At 38.6% G+C, this 19,845-nt stretch overlaps 1 pseudogene and 1 gene segment (V, D, J or C); both read left to right on the forward strand.

Annotated features, from left to right (window-relative positions):
- The first annotated feature begins 594 nt into the window (after window positions 1-594).
- Window positions 595-12,596, forward strand: LOC122125409 (annotated as a pseudogene).
- A 2,835-nt stretch (window positions 12,597-15,431) lies between these two features.
- LOC122125394 lies at window positions 15,432-16,551 on the forward strand. The segment is given in 2 exon segments: window positions 15,432-15,548; window positions 15,715-16,551. Coding segments are annotated over 2 exon segments (459 nt in total).
- The last annotated feature ends 3,294 nt before the right edge of the window (window positions 16,552-19,845 follow it).

Here is a 19,845-nt window from a genome sequence, read left to right on the forward strand (position 1 = left end):
CTTTCCTAACTAAGACCATACAGAGCTGAATTTGACCTGAGATGTTGAAATAAAGATCTTAAATTCAAGCATGGAATGCTCCCACTGAAAATAATGAAGAAGAAACCTCACCAAAGAGCTTATGCTGAAATTTTGAACAATTACATCTCTGATCTCACAATGGCAATGTTTGCATGTAGGTGTGAAGGTGTGTAGCTAGGTTTGATCTCTGATTGGCTAGGCAAACTTCCTTAAAATCTTTCTGCTTAATCTTAGGAGAAAGATAAAATGACAAGTTTACAAATGAGCTTCCCAGGCTAACCTCTGCAGAATCAGAATGCAGAAAAATCAGAGTACATCCTTAGTGATTTTGTGTCTTTGTTTTTTGTTTTAAGTTAGAGGAGAACAAGGATGGAAAAGGAAGTCCAGAGAAGAGTGTCTCAGGATTCAGAGTGGGGCAGGAGAAGGAAAACAAATAAAGACTTTTCTTATTTTACAAGGGATTCATGTTAGGTTGTTAATATGGATGCAAATTAGAACACATTAAGGTGACTGGACAATTGATCTCTTGAATCTCATGCTGCTTTCTGAAGAGGGCTGAGTGGCAAAACCCAGATGGAGCAGAGACCTCAGTTCCTGACCATCCTGGAGGGAAAGACCTGCACTCTTCCGTACAATTACATCAGGAGCCCCTTTCATAAGGTAAGGTGGTACAAATAGGACATAGGATGAATTACACAAAGAGTGAAAGTTCAAAACGAAGACACACAGACACTCTGGATGCAGCTGCCAAGTATGGCTTCTTGAACATCACAGCCTCCAGCTCAGCAGCACTGCTTCCTACATGGTGTGGTGAACACACCATGCTCCACAAACTTCTGCAACCAGGAGTCAAGGAAGCTTAGAAATAGAGAAGGGAACAGTGCTTGATTTGTTTTTCTTAAAATCATATTAAATACAGTTGTGTTACTATGCAATCACATGTACAAAATCATGGGTTTCATCATAAACATTTTCATTTATGGATATGATGTGTTTTGGTCACATTCATCCATCTATTGCCTTCTCTTGTCCTATATCCCCTTTCCTACAGGTCCTCTCCATCTTCTGAAATAATCATTCTGCTTTAATGACAAAAATAAACTATAACTGTCCTCTCAAACGGGTAGAGTTGGGTACACTTGACAATAGAAGTGGTAGCATTTTAATATTTAAACTGGATATAGTTTCTTAGCAGTATCCTTCTGTTATTATTTCCCCTGAGTTTCATTCTCTTCATTCCTGGAAGTTAACAGGACACAGGGTATCCAGTATATACATTATTTTAGCAGATTCATTCCTCAGAGTTTTTCAAAGCTTACAGTGCTGACAGCGTGTCCTCTCAGTGGCTCCACAAGTCACAGTTGTCTATTATCATGTTCACATGGACCCTTTGGCTTCACATACAGGGAGTATTGCTGGTAGTGAGTTGTTGATTAGGGAGCAAAAAGAAGAGTTATAAAGTCAGTAGCTGAGAACAAGGACTTTGGAGACAGATTGCCTAAATTTGAATCTAATTGGCTACTTTTGTCTATGTGACCTTGCTCAAGTTGCTATCTTCTCTGAGTCACAGTTGTGATAGGGTCAAATGAATCAATACATGTGAAACTCTGGCCTGTAACAAGTGCTTAGTAAGTATTACCAGATAATAACCACTATCATAAAAGCTTCTGTAATATTAAGAAATTGAGAGATCATTTGTGTTCAAAGAGAAAAAAAAACTGTAGTTTTATTGGTTAATCATGCATTAGATGTGTAAGAAAGAAGAGTGCGTCTTCAAAATAATTATGAGGGTCTCATTTGTGACTGATGTATCAGTGAAGTCTTGGTTTATTCAGAATAAACCAATCATATAAAACTTACAAATTTCAGAACAAGATAGAATACATAAAAATTTAAGCAACAGGAAGCATTATAAGTACATGAAAATAATAGTAGTATTTAGGATAAATCCTGGGAACTGGCTTTTCATGTTTTATGGTTTCCAAGACACACCTACCAATTGTATTACTGTGGAAAAAGCTAGACTGCTTAATAGTATAAGGTAGAAATTGGACTTTTTCTTCTTTATTGATGGCCATTACACTGTCATGCACACAATAGAAGGAGACATCTCTTCTTTTATATATGAAAGCTTCTGCATGACCACTTTGTTATTAGATGACTTTGGACAATTTCCCAACATTAATTTGTCTATTGAGTCTGTCTCCACATTAGATAAACTGATCCCCTCATATTATTTTTAGTTACAGAACTTACAAATGAACTGAGAGGAAATGAAGAAGGATGTGACCTGTTAAAAAAAGAAATGTAGGGGCTGGGAAGGTGGCTCAGTGGTAGAGCGCTTGCCTTGCATGCATGAGGCCCTGGGTTTGATTCCTCAGCACCACATAAGCATAAAGAAAAAAGCCAGAAGTGGTGCTGTGGCTCAAGTGGTAGAGTGCTAGCCTTGAGCTGAAGAGCTGAGGGACAGTGCCCCGGCCCAGAGTTCAGGCCCCACAACCGGACCGCCCCCGCCCAAAAAAAAGAATGTGGCAAAGCGCTTACCTTGCAAGTGCAACGTCCTGGGTTCAATCCCCAGTACCGAAAAAGAAAAGACACAAAAAATACACTTAACCTTCCCCCAAAAAAGAAATGTACTCATTACCTGACTTTTATAATTATAACCTTTCTGTACATCACCTTTACAATTAAAAATATCTTTTTTTTGTGTCCAGTCCTGGGCCCTGAACTCTGGGCCTGGGCACTGTCCCTCAGCTCTTCAGCTCAAGGCTAGCGCTCTACCACTTGAGCCACAGGCACCACTTCTGGTTTTTTTCTTTTTGCTTAGGTGGTGCTGAGGAATCGAACCAGGGTCTCAGATATGCAAGGCAAGCGCTCTACCACTGAGCCACCTTCCCAGCCTACAATTAAAAATATCTTGCAAGTGGGTGTTCCATACAAAGACAATGAATCAGGCTGACATCCTATATTAAAGGATTTGTATTTCATTTTCAAACATTTTTCCAAGGCTGTGGCGGCTGCTTTCTTGTAAGGTTGTCATTTTTCCTTTTGTTTTCACATATACTGAGGAAAAGCCATTGTTATTTTTTGTCAGATACAATGAAATGAAAATGATTTCACTGTTTTCTTCTACCTCATTCTATTTCCTGCAGTTGTTGGTAGAAAAGGACAGCATCTGATTCTGTTATCTTTAGTGGATATTGATTTCCATGGTTCTTGTTTCTGTCTTCTTTCATTTGGTGACACTGAGATTGTTCAAATGTTACCAAAATGTAGACTTTGAAACAGGACTCTCCTTTCTGTGGACATCTCCCTCATTTCCTATGATGCTAGTCTTCTAGGCAGGGATGGCCTTCTCCTTGTCCTTTTCCCCATCTTGCAGATGGGAAAAATATGCTGTCAATAGTGTTTACCATCACTATTCCCCTTTGATATTTAAGGGTGAGTTGTCTTTCAATTGCTGCCATGGATAATTGGTAAGGAATTATGGGCTGCTTTGTTTCTTGCCTTCTCAGTTTCGTGGCTGCTAGACAGGTGTTATCCTCTATATTTATGGGTTCATCCCTGTATTGCATTCCTATGGCTCTAACAAACTGTCAGATTAAAAAGCCTAACCTCAAGACAGTAATTTTACTGAGCTTTTTTATTATAATGTCTTTTAATGATATGAGGTATCGTGGAATGGATGCCAGGTGTGTCTGTCCTATATAGAATATTCTAGATGATGGCCAACTCTCTTCTGTTCCACTCTGCCACTATATATGTTCCTTTGGCCTTCTAAAACAGCCACAAGGTTTCTCCCATCTATTTGATAAGAGTAGTCTGTCACTAGTTAAAAAGCAGCTTGTGATCTGTTTTTAGGGGGATCTTCTTCTCCCAAGTTGGAAACTTCACAAAAACTATAGTAATAGTTTCTCTCCTGTTCCTGAGGAATTAAATTCCTTTCCTTATTTTACTGCTCTAATTCTATGCTATACCCTTGGGAGAAAAAAAACCCTAAAAACCTAAATTAACTAACCAACCCAAACCAAAGGCTTATGCACATTTTCTGCTGCTAATTAAAGTACAGACATATTTGCCTTTTCTTGCTCTTCAAAAATGCTACACAGGAAGCTGAGATATGAGAACCACAGTTCGAAGACATCCCAGGAAAAAAAGTTTCTTTTAGACTCTTATCTCCAATTACCCAATCAAAAACTGGAAGTGGCACTCTGGTGGCTCAAATGATAAAGCATTAGCCTTGAGCACAAAGAAGCTCAGGGACACCACCCAGGCACTGAGTTCAAGGCTCCACAACCGACAAAGAAAAGCTTTGCATATATTTTCTTCAGTTAATTTTTTTCATTTTATTTTCTTGCAGTAAACTATTACCCCTCTTGCCCCAAGACCTCCTAAATGTCACTGAAGATGTTGTCTGGTCTCCAACAATTCAATCAAGAACCACTAAATAGTAAAACAGGAATGGAGGAAGATGGTGGAGGAGAAGCTGGAGGCTAAACAAGCTCTTGCATAGAAAGCAGTTTTAGTGTCCCACTGAACAGTTCTATGCTGGAGAATCACACCAAGCATGCCACCACAGTACAGAGAGTTTGGCCAGAGAGGGAAAATTCAGGCAGCTTGGTTAAGGAGACAGATCTGAGCACTTGCTGGTGTCTGTGGCAACAGCAGCAGCCACTGCTGCCATGACAACCATATCATCAGAGAGTGCCTGGGACAAAGGGGCCAGATGTGGTGTGCAAGCAGATTCTACTCACTGCCAGCAAGAACCCACAAGGAGCAGAAATCTTCATCCTGCTGATAGCAGACCAGGGACAGCCCTGAAACCAAGAGACTGATGTGAGTAAACCCAAGACATCCTCACTCCTTCTCAAGAAGCAGCAATGGGAAGGTAGCCCCTCTTCCACCACCAGAGAAGAACTCCATCTTTGATACTGACAAAGGCCTGGTCAGAGAAGATAGCTCCAACTCAGGCCTTGTAAGAAAACAGTAGGGGCCATTCAACAGGTCATAGGAACCTAACCTGACCTGCTCACTTACACCCAGGGGAAAGTTGCTCTTCCCAGGCAGAGGAAGATCTGCCCTCAGAGGAATGACTTTCTTCACTGGGTAAAAAGAGCCAGAGGCTGCCCCTCCCCACTGCAACATAACCTGCTAACCCAGCAGTAGGAGGGATAAAAGAAAAACAACCGAAACTCAGTAAACATAAATCCTGAGAATGGCTCTAGGCTGGACTCTGTGAGTGTCTCAGGAGCTAGCCCCTCAGGGAAAAGCTACTGTTTGCTGAAAGGCCTCAACCCTACACAGAACCTTCCCTCATCACAGCATCTCCAAACTAGAGAAAACAGCCATCTCCCTCTTTTGTGATACTCAAAGCAGATCTCCCTCCCACTGAACTAGCCTGGGAGGTGGATCACAAAGTTCTGTGTAAGGCAGAGCTTTCTACCTGCTCAAAAAAACTGACTTAAGAAACCAATCAAGCCACAGGAAAACCAAACACTATAAGCAAACCAGAGACACCAACAAGAGACTGATTATGGACACAGGGGAGGTACAAGATCTCCCCCCCGCAAAAAAAATCAAAGAACTCTTTTTTCTACTTAACTGTTTAATTTAAAAATTGTTTTCTATTTTTTTCTTTCACAATTTTTACATTAGGTGTGTATATTTATGTTTGGTTTTTTTTAAATCTCTTTTAAACTTTTGGTCATTATTTTTTACCCAATTTAATTGCTGTTCTGCTCATCTCCAGATATACACCCATTGCCGATTATTAGACCTTATCCATCATTGTATGCATACTTAATTCAGAAATTGATTACTCAATTCACAACCTCTTAGGTTTAACTCTTTTAATAGGATAATTTCTTTACACTTATATAATTTTTAAGTATTCCATTTTTAAATTTTTATTCTTTATTTTTTCATTTTTCTTTTTTATCTCTCTCTTCCCATTCTATCCTTTCGTCTATCCTTATTATTTCTTTATATATAATTTTTAAGTGTTTCATTTTTTAAATTAAAATTTTTGGTTTTTCATTTTTTCTTGTTTCTTTATCTCTCTCCTCCTTTCATTCTGTTATATCTGTTTCCTTTCTAAATTAGAGCTTGGTTAAAGTCACTCTTTCCTTTTACCTCTCCATATTCTTCTAATCCTATTTTTCCCCACAACTCTCCCTAAAACTATTAATTTCTGCTCTCCTGAATTCCTCTTTGAGATTCTTAGCCCATTAGTCCATAGTTGTTTGAGGTTGAAGTAGATTGTATCTGTTGAAATAGATTGTATCTGCAGCCATTTTGACTGCATCAATCTATTTGTGCAACTATAGGACTCTGGTTGATGCTGACCTTAAAATAGTGCTCTAGCATGAAATTGGTGTTACTTTCATACCAAATGGGCAGAACAAGCTGAAGAAACACAAGAAAAATGGTAAGTACAGGTTTCTCAACTCCCACTTATGATAATCAGGCAACAGAACAGTTGAAGAGTAATCCAGAGGAGAGTTCCCAAAACGCTCTACAAACACTACTGGTAAACATGTGAATGAAAAGATTGAAAGTCTGCAAAGGACTCAGTGTGAGCATGATAGGAAGCAAGACTAGGCTAACCAAAAAATAATACAGGAACCTCATGAGCATAATTAGGCTAACCAAAAATTAATACAGGTATCTTGTGAGCGTGAGGAAGCTGATCAAAGATTAATACAGGAATTGCATGAACAGGCTAAGAATAGTCAGAGTAATACAGGAATTGCATGAGCGTGAGAAAGCTAATCAAAGAGTAATACAGGAATTGTGTGAGCAGGATGAGAATACACAAAGATCAATGGGGCATTAATGGAATCCATAAACAGACAGCTGAAGGAATGCAGGGAGGCCACAAAAGGAATGCTGAATGGAGCCCGTCAGAAGGAAAGGGAGTCCATTAAAACCGTAACCATCACTTAAGGGAGATGAGAATAAATTTGAAAACCAAATTAAGGAAGTGAAGAATTCCACATAAAGCTCTAACAAAGAATCTGAAGTCATCAAAGCTGACTACTTAGAAGGAAAGGAAATAAAAACAAAGTAGAAACTCTTAACAGTAGGTTAGACCATGCAGAAGATTGAATCTTGGGGATTAAAGACAGCTAGATATTATAAAGGAAAAACGTACAATTATCCAAGACAAATCCAAGAAATACAATAGATCTATTCAACATTTAGAAGACACTATCAGAAGGCCTCATCTAAAGATAATGGGTGTAAAGGAGCACCTAGAGACAAAAACTAATGGTATAGGAAATTTATTTAGCAGAATCTGGACAGAGAACTTCCCAAACATGCAAAAAAGATAGGCTTATTCAAATACAAGAAGCTTTTAGAAACCTAAATATACCAGACCAGAACAGTATATCTCAAGGTCAGGTTATAATCCACACAGAATCAATTCAGACCAAGGAAAATACTTAAAGTTTTCAAGGGGAAAAGATCAATCACCTATAAAGGGAAACCAATTAGAATCACCTCAGATTTCTCAGCAGAGACAATTAAAGCAAGAAGAGCCTGGAATGATGTATGCCATGCCCTAAAGACAAACCAAACTATCAACCAAAAATACTGTACCCAGCTAAATTCTCCTTCATAGCAAAGAAAAACTGAAACAATATATCTCCACCAAACTAGCCCTATGAAAGATACTTAAAGATGTCTTAAACATTGAAAACCAAAAAGGCCACAATAAAGGCCAAGAAACCACACCCAAACTGAGAATCCAAGAACCATAGGAAGAACCCAGTTGTCTCAGACCCCAAGAAGGTGGATAACATGGCAGGAACTCCCAAATACCTCTCAGTCTCATTTCTCAAAATTAAAGGACTTAACTCTCCAATTAAGCAATATAGAATGTCTAGTTGGATTAAAAATCAAGATCCTTCCATCTGCTGCCTTCAAGAGTCACACCTTTCCCATAAAATAAACATATTTTGAAAGTGAAAAGCAGGAATAAAATCTACCAAGCTAATGACCCCCATAAACAGACAGGAGTTGCAATCCTAATATCAGAAAAAACAGACTTCAAATTAAAATTAGTGAGAAGAGAGAAGAAGGTCCCTACATACTAATTAAAGGATCTCTCCTTCAGGAGGACATTAAAATTCTAAATATCTGTTCAACAAACAATGGAGCACTCAACTTTATCCAAGTAACAGTACATTCCCTCAGATCATACATAGACCCAAAGACATTAATTGTTGGAGACTTTAACACACCACTCTCCCCACTGGATAGACCAACCCAGCAAAAATTCAACAGAGAAACCATAGCTCTAAACAACTACATAGATCTAGATTTCACAGACATCTACCGAAAATTTCATCCAGCAGCATCAGAATACACGTTCTTCTAAGAAGCACATGGAACATTCTCCAAAATAGACCACATTTTATGTCACAAAGTAAATTTGTCCACTTTCAGAAACAATGAAATTATTCCTGCATTCTCTCAGACCACAAAGGAATAAAATTAGAATTCAGCACCAAAAGCCACCAAAGAAGTCCTGTAACACAGGGAGGATGAAGAACAGACGGTTGAACCACCAGTGGGTGATGGATGAGATTAGAAAGGAAATTCAAATGTTTATGATATTCAAAAAAAAAACGAACACAGGGCAGGGCACCGGTGGCTCACGCCTGTAATCCTAGCTTCTCAAGAGGTCGAGATCAGAGGATCCTGGTTCAAAGCAAGCCCGGGTAGGAAAGTCTCTGAAACTTATCTCCAATAAACCACCAGAAAACTGGAAGTGGTGCTGTAGCTCAAGTGGTAGAGTGCTAGCCTTGAGCTGAAGAGCGCAGGGACAGTGCTGAGGCCCAGAGTTCAAGCCCCATGACCAAAAAAAAAATGAACACAGTAATTACCAGCTCCTCTGGGACACAGCAAAGGCAGTACTCAGAGGAAAATTTATAGCTCTGACTTCCTACATCAACAAATTGGAGAGATTTGAAACCAACAATTTAATGAGACATCTGAACCTCCTTGAAAAAGAGCAGCAAGATAAACCCAATCCAGTAGACAGAAAGAAATAATTAAAATCAAATCAGAATGAAATGAATTAGAATCCAAAAATCCATAGAAAGAATCAAGAAAACAAAGAGTTGGTTCCTCAAAAAAAAAATAACAAAATTGACAGACCGTTAGCAAATCTTATCAGAAAAAAAAGAGAACACACACAAATAAATAAACTCAGAAATGAGAAAGGAAACATCACCACAGAAACAACCAAGATTCAGAACATTATCAGGAAATACTTCTCAAATATTTATGCTAGTAAGTTTGAGAACCTGGCAGAAATGGACCTTTTTCTAGCAAATATCGACATGCCAAAACTAAATCAAGATGAGTTAAACCATCTTAAAGGTGCATATCAAGCATTGAAATAGAAACTGCAGTAAGAGACATCCCATCTAAGAAAACCCCAGGATGTTTTTACACTGGAATTCTACAAGGCCTTCAAAGCAGAGCTCACATCAATTCTCTTCCAACTCTTCAATGAAATTGAAAGAGAAAGTTTACTACCAAACACATTCTATGCAGCCATCATAACACTCATCCCAAAATCAAACAAAGAGAACTATAGACCCATTTCTTTTATTAACATTGATGCAAAACTTCTCAATAAATTGTGGCCAATCAAATTCAACAATTCATCCAAAAAATCAGACACAACAATCAAACAGGATTCATTTCAGGGATGCAAAGCTGGTTCAATATACGCAAATCAATTAACATAATTCATCACATCAACAAGAGCAAGAATAAGAAACACATGGTTTTCTCAATAGATGTAGAAAAAACATTTGACAAATTCCAACACCCCTTTATTATGTAGGCTCTGGAAAAATTAGGAATCCAGGGACCATTCCTCAATACTATCAAGCCTGTATATGACAAACCTACAGCCAGCATTATACTTAATGGTGAAAAAGTAAAGCCATTGCCTCTTAACTCAGGAATGAGACAAGGATGTCCACTCTCTCCACTTCTCTTCAATTTTGTATTAGAATGCTTAGCTACAGCAATAAGACAAGATACAAACATAAAAGGGATCCAATTAGGGAAAGATGAATAAAACTCTCCCTCTTTGCAGATGACATGATCTTGTATTTAAAGAATACCATGGACTCCACTCCCAAATTACTCAAGAAGATTCAAAACTTTGGCAAAGTAGCAGGGTATAAAATTAACCCTCAAAAATCAATGGCTGTTCTGTATGCCAACAAAGAGAAAAGCGTGGCTGAAATCAGGAAAGCAACTCCATTCATAAGAGCCCCACAAAAAATGAAAAACCTAGGAATTAAATTAACCAAAGAAGTGAAGAACCTCTATGATGAAAACTTTAAAAATCTGAAAAGAAACAAAACAGAATGTAGAAAGTGACAAAACCTCCCATGCTCCTGGATTGGAAGGATCAATATCGTGAAAATGGCAATATTTCCCAAGGCTATCTACAAATTCAATGCAATACCTATAATATTCCAACATCATTCTTCAAGGAAATAGAAGAGGCAATCCAAAAATTCATGTGCAACAATAAAAGACACCAATTAGCAAAAACGATACTTAACAGTAAGAACAGTGCTGGAGGAATATCAATACCAATTTTCAAACTCTACTACAAAGCCGCAGTAATCAAAACAGCATGGTACTAGCACAAGAACAGACCTCAGGACCAATGGAAAATAATTGAAAACGCAGCAATGTATCTACAGACATATAGCCATCTAACCTTCGATAAGGGAGGTAAAAAAAAAATAGAATGGAAGAAAGACAGCATCTTCAGTATATGGTTCTGGCAAAACTGGTTAATCACTTGTAGAAAACTCAAGCTAAATTCTTATAAATCACCCTGCAACAGAATCAACTTCAAAGACCTCGGAGTCAAAGCAGACACTCTGAAAACATTACAGGATGGAATAGGAGAAATCTTAGGTCTCCTTGGCACAGGCCGAATTTTTCTTAATAAAGACCCAGAAACACAACAAATCAAAGAAAGTAGGGACAAAAGGGATTGCATGAAATTGCAGAGCTTCTGCATGGCAAAGGACATAGCTAGCAAGACCAATAGAAAGCGCATGGATTGGAAGATTTTCAATAGCCATACAAAAGACAAGGGTCTCATATCTAAAATATACTTGGAACTCAAAAAATTAAATCCCCCAACAACAAATCCTCAAAAAGAGAAGTGCCCAATAAATAAGTGGGCTAAGGACTTAAAGAGAAACTTCTCTGAAGAGGAAAGGATGGCCAATAGACACATGAAAAAATTCTCAACCTCTCTAGCTATAAAAGAAATGCAAATGAAAACAACATTGAGATACCACCTCACCCCAGTTAGAATGGCTATACTCAAGAACTCTAATAACAACAGATGCTGGAGGGGATGTGGACAGAAGGGAACCTCACTGCATTGTTAATGGGAATGTAAACTTGTTCAACTACTTTGGAAAGTACTATGGAGGTTCCTCAAAAGACTCCACTTAGAGCTCCCCTATGACCCAGCATTACCACTTTTGGGCATTTACCCAAATGATCACAAACAAGTCCAAAGTAAAGCTACCAGCACAACTATGTTTATTGCAGCACATTTAACCTAGCTAAAATATGGAACAAACCCAGAAGCCTCTGAGTAGATTAATGAATCAAGAAAATGTGGTATATATACACAATGGAATTCTATGCCTCCATCAGAAAGAATGGCATTGACCCATTTGTTAGGAAATGGAAAGAATTGGAAAAAACTATATTAAGTAAAGTAAGCCAGGCCCAAAGAAATACAGGTCAAGTTGGAGGAAGAGGGCTGCGGTGCTGGCGGTGAGCCAGCGAAGCGGCATGACAGGATGCTTCCCACAATAACTGTACTTCAATCCATATCTGAAGAGAATCTCCATAGAGTGAAGATTGCTCTTTGTATGCCAAGTTGGTGTTGGTGTTAGGAGATCTGCATATCCCTCACCGGTGCAGCAACTTGCCGGCTAATTTCCAAAAACTGCTGGCACCAGGGAAGATACAGCACATTCTCTGCACTGGAAACCTTTGCACCAAAGAGAGTTATGACTATCTCAAGATCTGGCTGTTAATGTCCATATCGTGAGGGGAGACTTCGATGAGAACCTGAATTACCCGGAACAGAAATTTGTGACCAGGGGACAGCTCAAAATCGGTTTGATCCACGGACATCAGGTCATTTGGTGGGGAGACTTGGCCAGCCTGGCCCTGCTGCAGAGGCAGTTCGATGAGGACATTCTTATCTCAGGACACACTCACAAATGTGAAGCATTTGAGCATGAAAATAAATTCTACATTAACCCAGGTTCTGCCACTGAGGCATATAATGCCTTGGAAACAAATATTATTCCATCGTTTGTGTTGATGGACATCCAGGCTTCCACAGTGGTCACATACATCTATCAGCTAATTGGAGATGATGTGAAAGTAGAAAGAATTGAATACAAAAAATCTTAAAGCCAGTCTGTCTTGATTTTTTTCATTACTCTGTTCAAATCAAGGAATTAAACATTTAAGAATCACATCACTGTATCCCTTTTATATTTAACAGTAAAATGTAATACATCTTCTGTTACTACTTCCTCTAATCTTCTTAGAAACTGTAGTTAGTTTTCAGTATAGACTTTGTATTTTAAAAAGTCCACCTCACAGGAAATGGTTATGTATTCAGAAAAAGTTATTCTTGTAAATATCTTCAAAGTTGGCATTTGGACCTTATTTTACAACCAGTGCTTGAACAGAAAGAATACAGACTTTCTGTGTACATTTTTCTCTTCTCCAGTAGTAAATGTTTACTTTTCATGTAAAAAGAAGAAATATAGGTCCCATTGTTTCCCTTATTTGCAATAACTAGTATATGTCTGAGACAAAGAGAAACTCTCAGACTAGTTGATGTTAGGTGAAATGAACCCCAAGATAAGGATTCAAATGTTCTTTTATCTTTCTTGTGATTGTTTCCAACATATTTATAAGATGATTTCTTTGTTGCTTTGTATTTACTTTCACCAGGGTATAAGCCTTGCTTTCACTGTATTTGATGTTGATATAATTTCTAGAGGGGAAGGGAAAAAACAAACTGTTTAAATAAGGTTACAGGTGGACCCATTACAACAATGAGATGTACAAGATGTTATGTTGAAAAACGAACTTTACAACTTTGGCAGGGTGGGGGCTGGGGGAGTGGGGGGGGGTAGGGGAGTGGAGAAGGGAAGGGATGGTATGGGGAAACAAAGGAGGAGGCAACAATGCTTGATAAGAAATGTACTCACTATCTTGCCCATGTAATTGTAACCCCTCTGTATGGTATTTCCATAATAATAATTTTTTTTAAAGCCTCCACATTGAACTCCCCTATGACCCTGAAATCCTACTTTTGGACATTTACGCAAATGATCACAAACAAGACCATACTAAGGCTAGCTACCAGCACATCTATATTTGTTGCAGCATTATTTACCATAGCTAAGATATGGAACCAACCCAGATGCCCTTTAATAGATGAGTAGATCAAGAAAATATGATACACACACACACACACACACACACACACATGAATTCTATGCCTCCATCTGAAAAAATGGCATTGCCCCATTTGTGAGGAAATGGAAAGACTTGGAAAAAATTATATTAAGTGAAATGAAGTAAGCCGGGCACAAAGAAACATAGGTCCCATGGTTTCCCTTATTTGCAATAACTAGTACATATGTAGGTCAAGCAGAAAAGGCCAAAAGCTATGCACATATGACCATATAAAATAGTGTCAAGCGAATGAAAACCAAAAAAAGGGATACAAATATCTTTTTCCTTTCTTCATATTGTTTCTAACGTATTTTTAATGTACCATGTGATTTTTTTTTGTTGCTTTGTATGTTCTTCCCCCATAGTATAACCCGTTTTCACTGTATTTGATTTTGGTGCCCTGAGTCTTGTATATACACTTTTCTAATTCGGGAAGAGGAAGGAAAAAAACAAAATGCTAAATAAGGTTGACCCATTGTAACACCGAGATGTACAAAATACTATATTGAAAATGAATTTTACAACTTCGGGCAGGGGGGTGGGGGAGGATAGTTGTGGAGGTGGGAGGGAAGGGATGGTAGGGGAAAAACAAATGAGGAGGCAACAGTACTCAATAGAAAATGTACTCATTACCTTGCTCATGTAATTGTAACTCCTCTGTACAGCATTTTTGCATAAAAACATAAAAAGAACCACTAAGTAAGCAGATAAAGTGGCTCATGCCTAGATACTCTTGATACTCAAGAAGTTTAGATCCAACAATAATATTCACACAATAATATTCAGCAGTTGTGTCAAATATTTATTTAGAGTGTTAGTGTTTGTAAAAAATGTGTTAGTCTTTTACTGTTAAAAAGTTAGTGTTAATCTTATCTTTTCACATTTTTGTTTGCAAATACTAGTTCTACATGGGTTTTCCTTCTGAGAATTTCATACAAACCTTCATTGTACCCTTCTCAAACTCATTTTTTCTGTCATTCTCCCTCCCATCCTCTCTCTTAAAATCACTTCAAACCAGACATAGGTGGCTCACACCTGTTATTCTAGCTACACAGGAGGCTAATATCTGCAGATGGCAGTTTAAAGCCAGCCTAGGCAAGACAAGTCTGTGAGCCTCATGTCTCCAATTTCCAAGAAAAAATTCAGAAGTTGAGCTGTGGCTCAAGTGGTAGAGTGCTAGCCTTGAGCAAAAACACCTCAAGGACAGTGCACAGGTTCTGAGTCCAAGCCCCAGGACTAGCACCAAAATTTTTTGCCAGAATTTTCTACCTAATCTATCTATCTATCTGTCTATCTATCTATTATCTCAATATATAAACTATATATAACCTAATTATTATTGTGGGATTGTCTCACAAGAACAACTGGGAGAGAGAGAGTAAAAGATAATAAAAGATGGTGATAATATAGTGAAATATAAGCATTCATGCATGATGAAGGCATAAAGAAACAGAGTTGTCAAACAGTAGTCGGAAAGGGGGATAGGCAGAGAGAAAAATGTAAAAAGTTCATCCAACTAAAATATAATATATGCCCATTGGCAATACCATAGGGAAAGCCATAGCACAATTACTATACACTAAAACATGGGGTTTACTTTCAATGGTTCACATAAAATGGGTCTGGATGCTGAATAATTCTTTAGTCATTATTGAGAAACCATTAGAGGGCAGCATCTTCTCAAGGATCCCAAGGGACCTTCTCAAGTGCACTGTGTGGTGGGGAGTGACTGCATCTGGGAGGAGCTTGTTGGTGAAGTGGGGGGGGGGGAGGGGGAGGTGAAGAAAAGAAGCTTGTTTTTCTGATTGGTAAAAGAATCTTTTTATGTTTCCAAAAGCACAGTACTGAGAATATCTCAATGAGACACATTTTCCTTTACAGTTTATTCTCTGAGTCCTCAGTGAATCCAAGGGAAAGAATGATGAGATCCCTGAGTGTCTTACTAGTGATTCTGTGGCTTCACATGAACTGTGAGTTTAACATTTTTATGGGGATATGAAGTCCAGTGTTGGTAGTTGTTTCATATTACAGGTCTGCGAGGAGAAACACTAGTGGATGAGAGAGGGTAAGAAGCCTGTAGAGAAAACATCCACTATTCAACCATTGTCTTTGGCTGACCTTTGTCTTTCTGCACAGGGGTGAACAGCCAACAAAAGGAGGTGGAGCAGCATCCTGAGTCCCTCAGTGTTCCAGAGGGAGCCACTGCTTCTCTCAACTGCACTTACAAGAACACTGGTTCTCAATACTTCCTGTGGTACAGACAGTATTCTGGGAAGGGACCTGAGCTGCTGATGTCTACATACTCCAATGGTGATAAACACGAGGGAAGATTCACAGCACATCTCAACAGAGCCAGCCTTTATCTTTCCCTGCACATTAGAGGCTCCCAGCTCAGTGACTCAGCCACCTACCTCTGTGCAGTGAGTGCACAGTGCTCCCCCAACACCTGCAGTCTGCACACAAACCTATGGGGGCCCCAGTAAGGCCTGAGCTGTAGCACAGGGCAATTATTCTGTGCCCTAGATGTGATGGTAGCTAAGAGCAATAGCAGGCAGGAGTTGATCATTTTACTATCTTATCATTGTGAAAATACTTGAGCTGAAGGGAAATTAAAGACAGAATACTGTTCTCTGTTGTGGTTAACTTTGACTATCAGTCTGAGTAGATTGATGTCTCAATTTGTGATGCACATTTCTATGTGTGTGTGAAGCTATTTCCATAGGTGATTAGCACTCTGCACAGTGTGAAAAGCTCCTCTAAAGGTGGGCAGGACAGATCCAATAGACTGAAGGCCTGGATGGAACAAATGCTTTCAGGCTGTGCCCAGCTTGTATTGAAGAATCTAGCCTCAAATTGTGTGCACACATGCACACGATCCTATAAAGAAACCTGTCTAAAATTCTACAGTTGACATGTTTTCCAGTTTTTTCTTTCAATTCTAAACTATATATGCACAAAAGGTTCACACAATTAAAGCATATGTCTTGACAAGAAAGTGTGTATGAAAGATCTATGAAACTATTACCATAAGCAGTGTACATTACACCTGATTCTCTATCTTCTTTTTTTTAAAAAAAATGAGGTGTGATTGACAAGCAAAAATGTGCACCAACTTTGTCCATCCATCTTGATGTCTAATCCAGTCTAATACCACAGTCTTACTAACCATGGTTTTTGATACTTGTATGTATAAAAGTAAATGTAATATGATAATAGATATTCTCTTTCAGTGATTAATATGCTTTGCTTTTTTCCATTAAGCTTTTCAAGATGTTCATTCATTTCAAGAGGAATGTAATAGCAAAACAGAAATGCAAATGAGATAAAGGCTTCATAATACTCTACTTTCCTTTTTTTGTGCCAGTACTGGGGCTTAAACTCAGGACCTGTGCATTCACACCTAGTGCTCTATCTGGAGTCGCAGCTCTGCTTCTGGAGAGTTTTGTGGACTCATCTTTCCTGGGTTGGCTTTGAACTGTGATCTTCAAATCTATCTAGGACTAGAAACCCAATAACTTTCTATTTTGAAAGAGATTTTGGTCAAGTTATATTATTAAAGGTTTAAAATTTATCTGTATTCTCAATTGCAACTAGGTCTGGATTAGTAAAGGACACAAATTAAAGCAAACATGTGATATAGAAAAGATAAAAAATCAGAGTGGATCTAAATTGGTGTATTGGTGTAAGGGCTGAGTAGGTCTTGGAATTCCTTTCCTGAACCATACAAAGTGTAGCATGGAGATGTGCGGAGCATCGACCACAGACACAAAGAGCCCCTGACATGGGGGCTAGCTGACAGGGGAGCACAGTGATTCTGGTTTCCTTGAGAAAGATTTTTGAGAAAGGGTGTAAAACAGCATAGGCACCAAAGGAAGGAGTTTGATCTAGAGAATAAAGACTTATTCTTGCTTTTGGTTAATACTGAAAGTCTGTTCTTCTTCACTTCAGAATGAGAGCTTTGCTGAGTAGATTAATCTAGGTTGACTGCAACAGATCATTACATACCCTCTTGGCTTTTAAGGTTTCTGTCAAGAAACATGTTGTTGGAATCTTAACTCTTTCTGCATGATAGGTCATGTCCTTAACCATAGTATTGAATAAGAAATGTCATGTGACCTTGTAGATTTTTATATATATGAGTCTCATATAACTCACTTTTTTACCAAAATTAAAGTGCCAACTCCCTTTGTTCCCACTGTAATACTTACCTCCAGCAGCCCGAGACAGTGAAGATTCATCCCTGCCTGAGACCACCGATTCCATTCTGTCTACCTGTGGAAGGCTAGAGCATCTCAATGGAATTCCAGTGTTTAATAATGTCTGTGACAAGCCTAAGTGAAGTAAATTATAGTCTTCAAATTGATTTTTTTTTTGCTGGTTGTGGGGTCTGAACTCTGGGCCTGGGTGCTGTCCCTCAGCTCTTCAGCTCAAAACTAACACTCTACCATTTGAGCCACAGTGCCACATTCGGCTTTTTCTGCTTATGTGGTGATGAGGGCCTCATGAATGCAAGGCAAGCATTCTACCATTGAGCCACCTTCCCAGCCTTTTTAAGGTAAGCCTTACCTTTTTAAGGTAAGAATTTTCCCAGAGCTGTTGAGTCTCCCTTACTCTGTTTCTCTGGTTCAGGCCAGTTTGAAAGTAAGAAAGGGTCAGGGCCACAATCACAGATGCAATGGTCACCAACACCCATGTTGTTTTCCAATGTTGACTTCTTGTCTACACACACACACACACACACACACACACACACACACACACACATTTCTCAGAATAAGATGTACAAAAAAATAGGAATAATTGAGAACACTACATCCTCTGGTGCTGAGATCTAGCCTTCTGCTTAGACATACAATGATTATAGTCATTTTAACTCAAATTTTTATTCAAATTAAATCTTTTTACTTTACTATATGAATTAACAGCTTCATTTTACTCCCTTGAGTTTGGTGTCCATAAAGGCTTGTCCGTTTTGTTAACTGATGTCTTCCCAGACAACATACTTATTACAGGAGATCAGGACCAAACCCAGGAGGTGTAGTTCAAGGAGCTTATTGGTTGGGGTTATGAATAAACCATTACAACCTGCAACATAACAAAGACATATCCCATCCACTGTGAATAAGATGATAGATAATGTCAGTCAGGATCCAGGTCCTGCTGCTTCCTAGTGATCCTTCTTCCTGTCTAAGTGGCCTTTAAAATGAATCATTCCTACATCCACCATCACTGAGACCCTGACCTTCTTCATAGTGTCATTAATGCAGAACTGGTCTAGTATCCCTTGCCTAGAAATGAATTCAAAATCAAAACTGGAATTCTAACAAAACAAGGGGGAAACAAAATAAACAAGTAACAAAATGAAATAGAAATCCTAGCAGATCAACTAGTCTGTTCTAATCTGTGGAAGAGTTGTCTAGGTTCCTGAACCAGTATGATTCCCTAACTTCTATTCTAGAGATACTTTACCTGTTGGTTAGTTTATCCCTATAGGTGGTACTGTGTGTGTCTGTGTCTTTGTCTCTGTGTGCTCATACTGGGACTTGAACTCAGAGCCTGGGTAGCTTATTTGTTCAAGGCTAACACTCTACAACTTGAATCACAGCTTCACTTCTGGTTCTTTGCTGGTAAATTGGAATCTTGTGAACTTTCTTGCTGGGTCTGGCTTAAAACCATGATCCCCTGATCTCAGCTTCCTAAAAAACTAGGATTACAAATATAAACCACTAGTACCCGCTGGTATTTTTTGCAGCTACTGTAAAGGGGTGTTTACCAATTTTCCTCTCATTATTGTTGGTGTACAGAAAAGCTACTGGTTTTTGTGTGTTAATTTTGTATCCTTCTATGTTGCCAGAAGCCAATAAACAAAAGTAATAAAATGAAACTTGCTGAGGAACTGACATATTAAAAAGACAATACACACACACACACACACTCACACACACACACACATACACACACACACACATACACACACACACACACACACACACACACACACACACACACACATATATATATACCAAACACAATGTGTAACTCATAGATGGATAACAAATCAAAAAATTGTCAGTGACAAACTGGCATTTCATAGTGCAGGATAAACCTCCCATTAGTCCTAAACCCAATGGAGAGTGTTTGGTTTTGTGTTACCAATGAATAGCAGAGGCTCTGTTGTGCAGTGGATAGCTCATTGAACTTCTAGAATTGAATAATTTGAAACCTGTCAGATATCTGCTGACCTTTGACCTCTTCTTTAACCTGTTA

This window comes from Dipodomys spectabilis, unplaced genomic scaffold (genome assembly GCF_019054845.1).
Source record: "Dipodomys spectabilis isolate Male_0828 unplaced genomic scaffold, ASM1905484v1 ptg000265l, whole genome shotgun sequence".
Taxonomy (NCBI): domain Eukaryota; kingdom Metazoa; phylum Chordata; class Mammalia; order Rodentia; family Heteromyidae; genus Dipodomys; species Dipodomys spectabilis.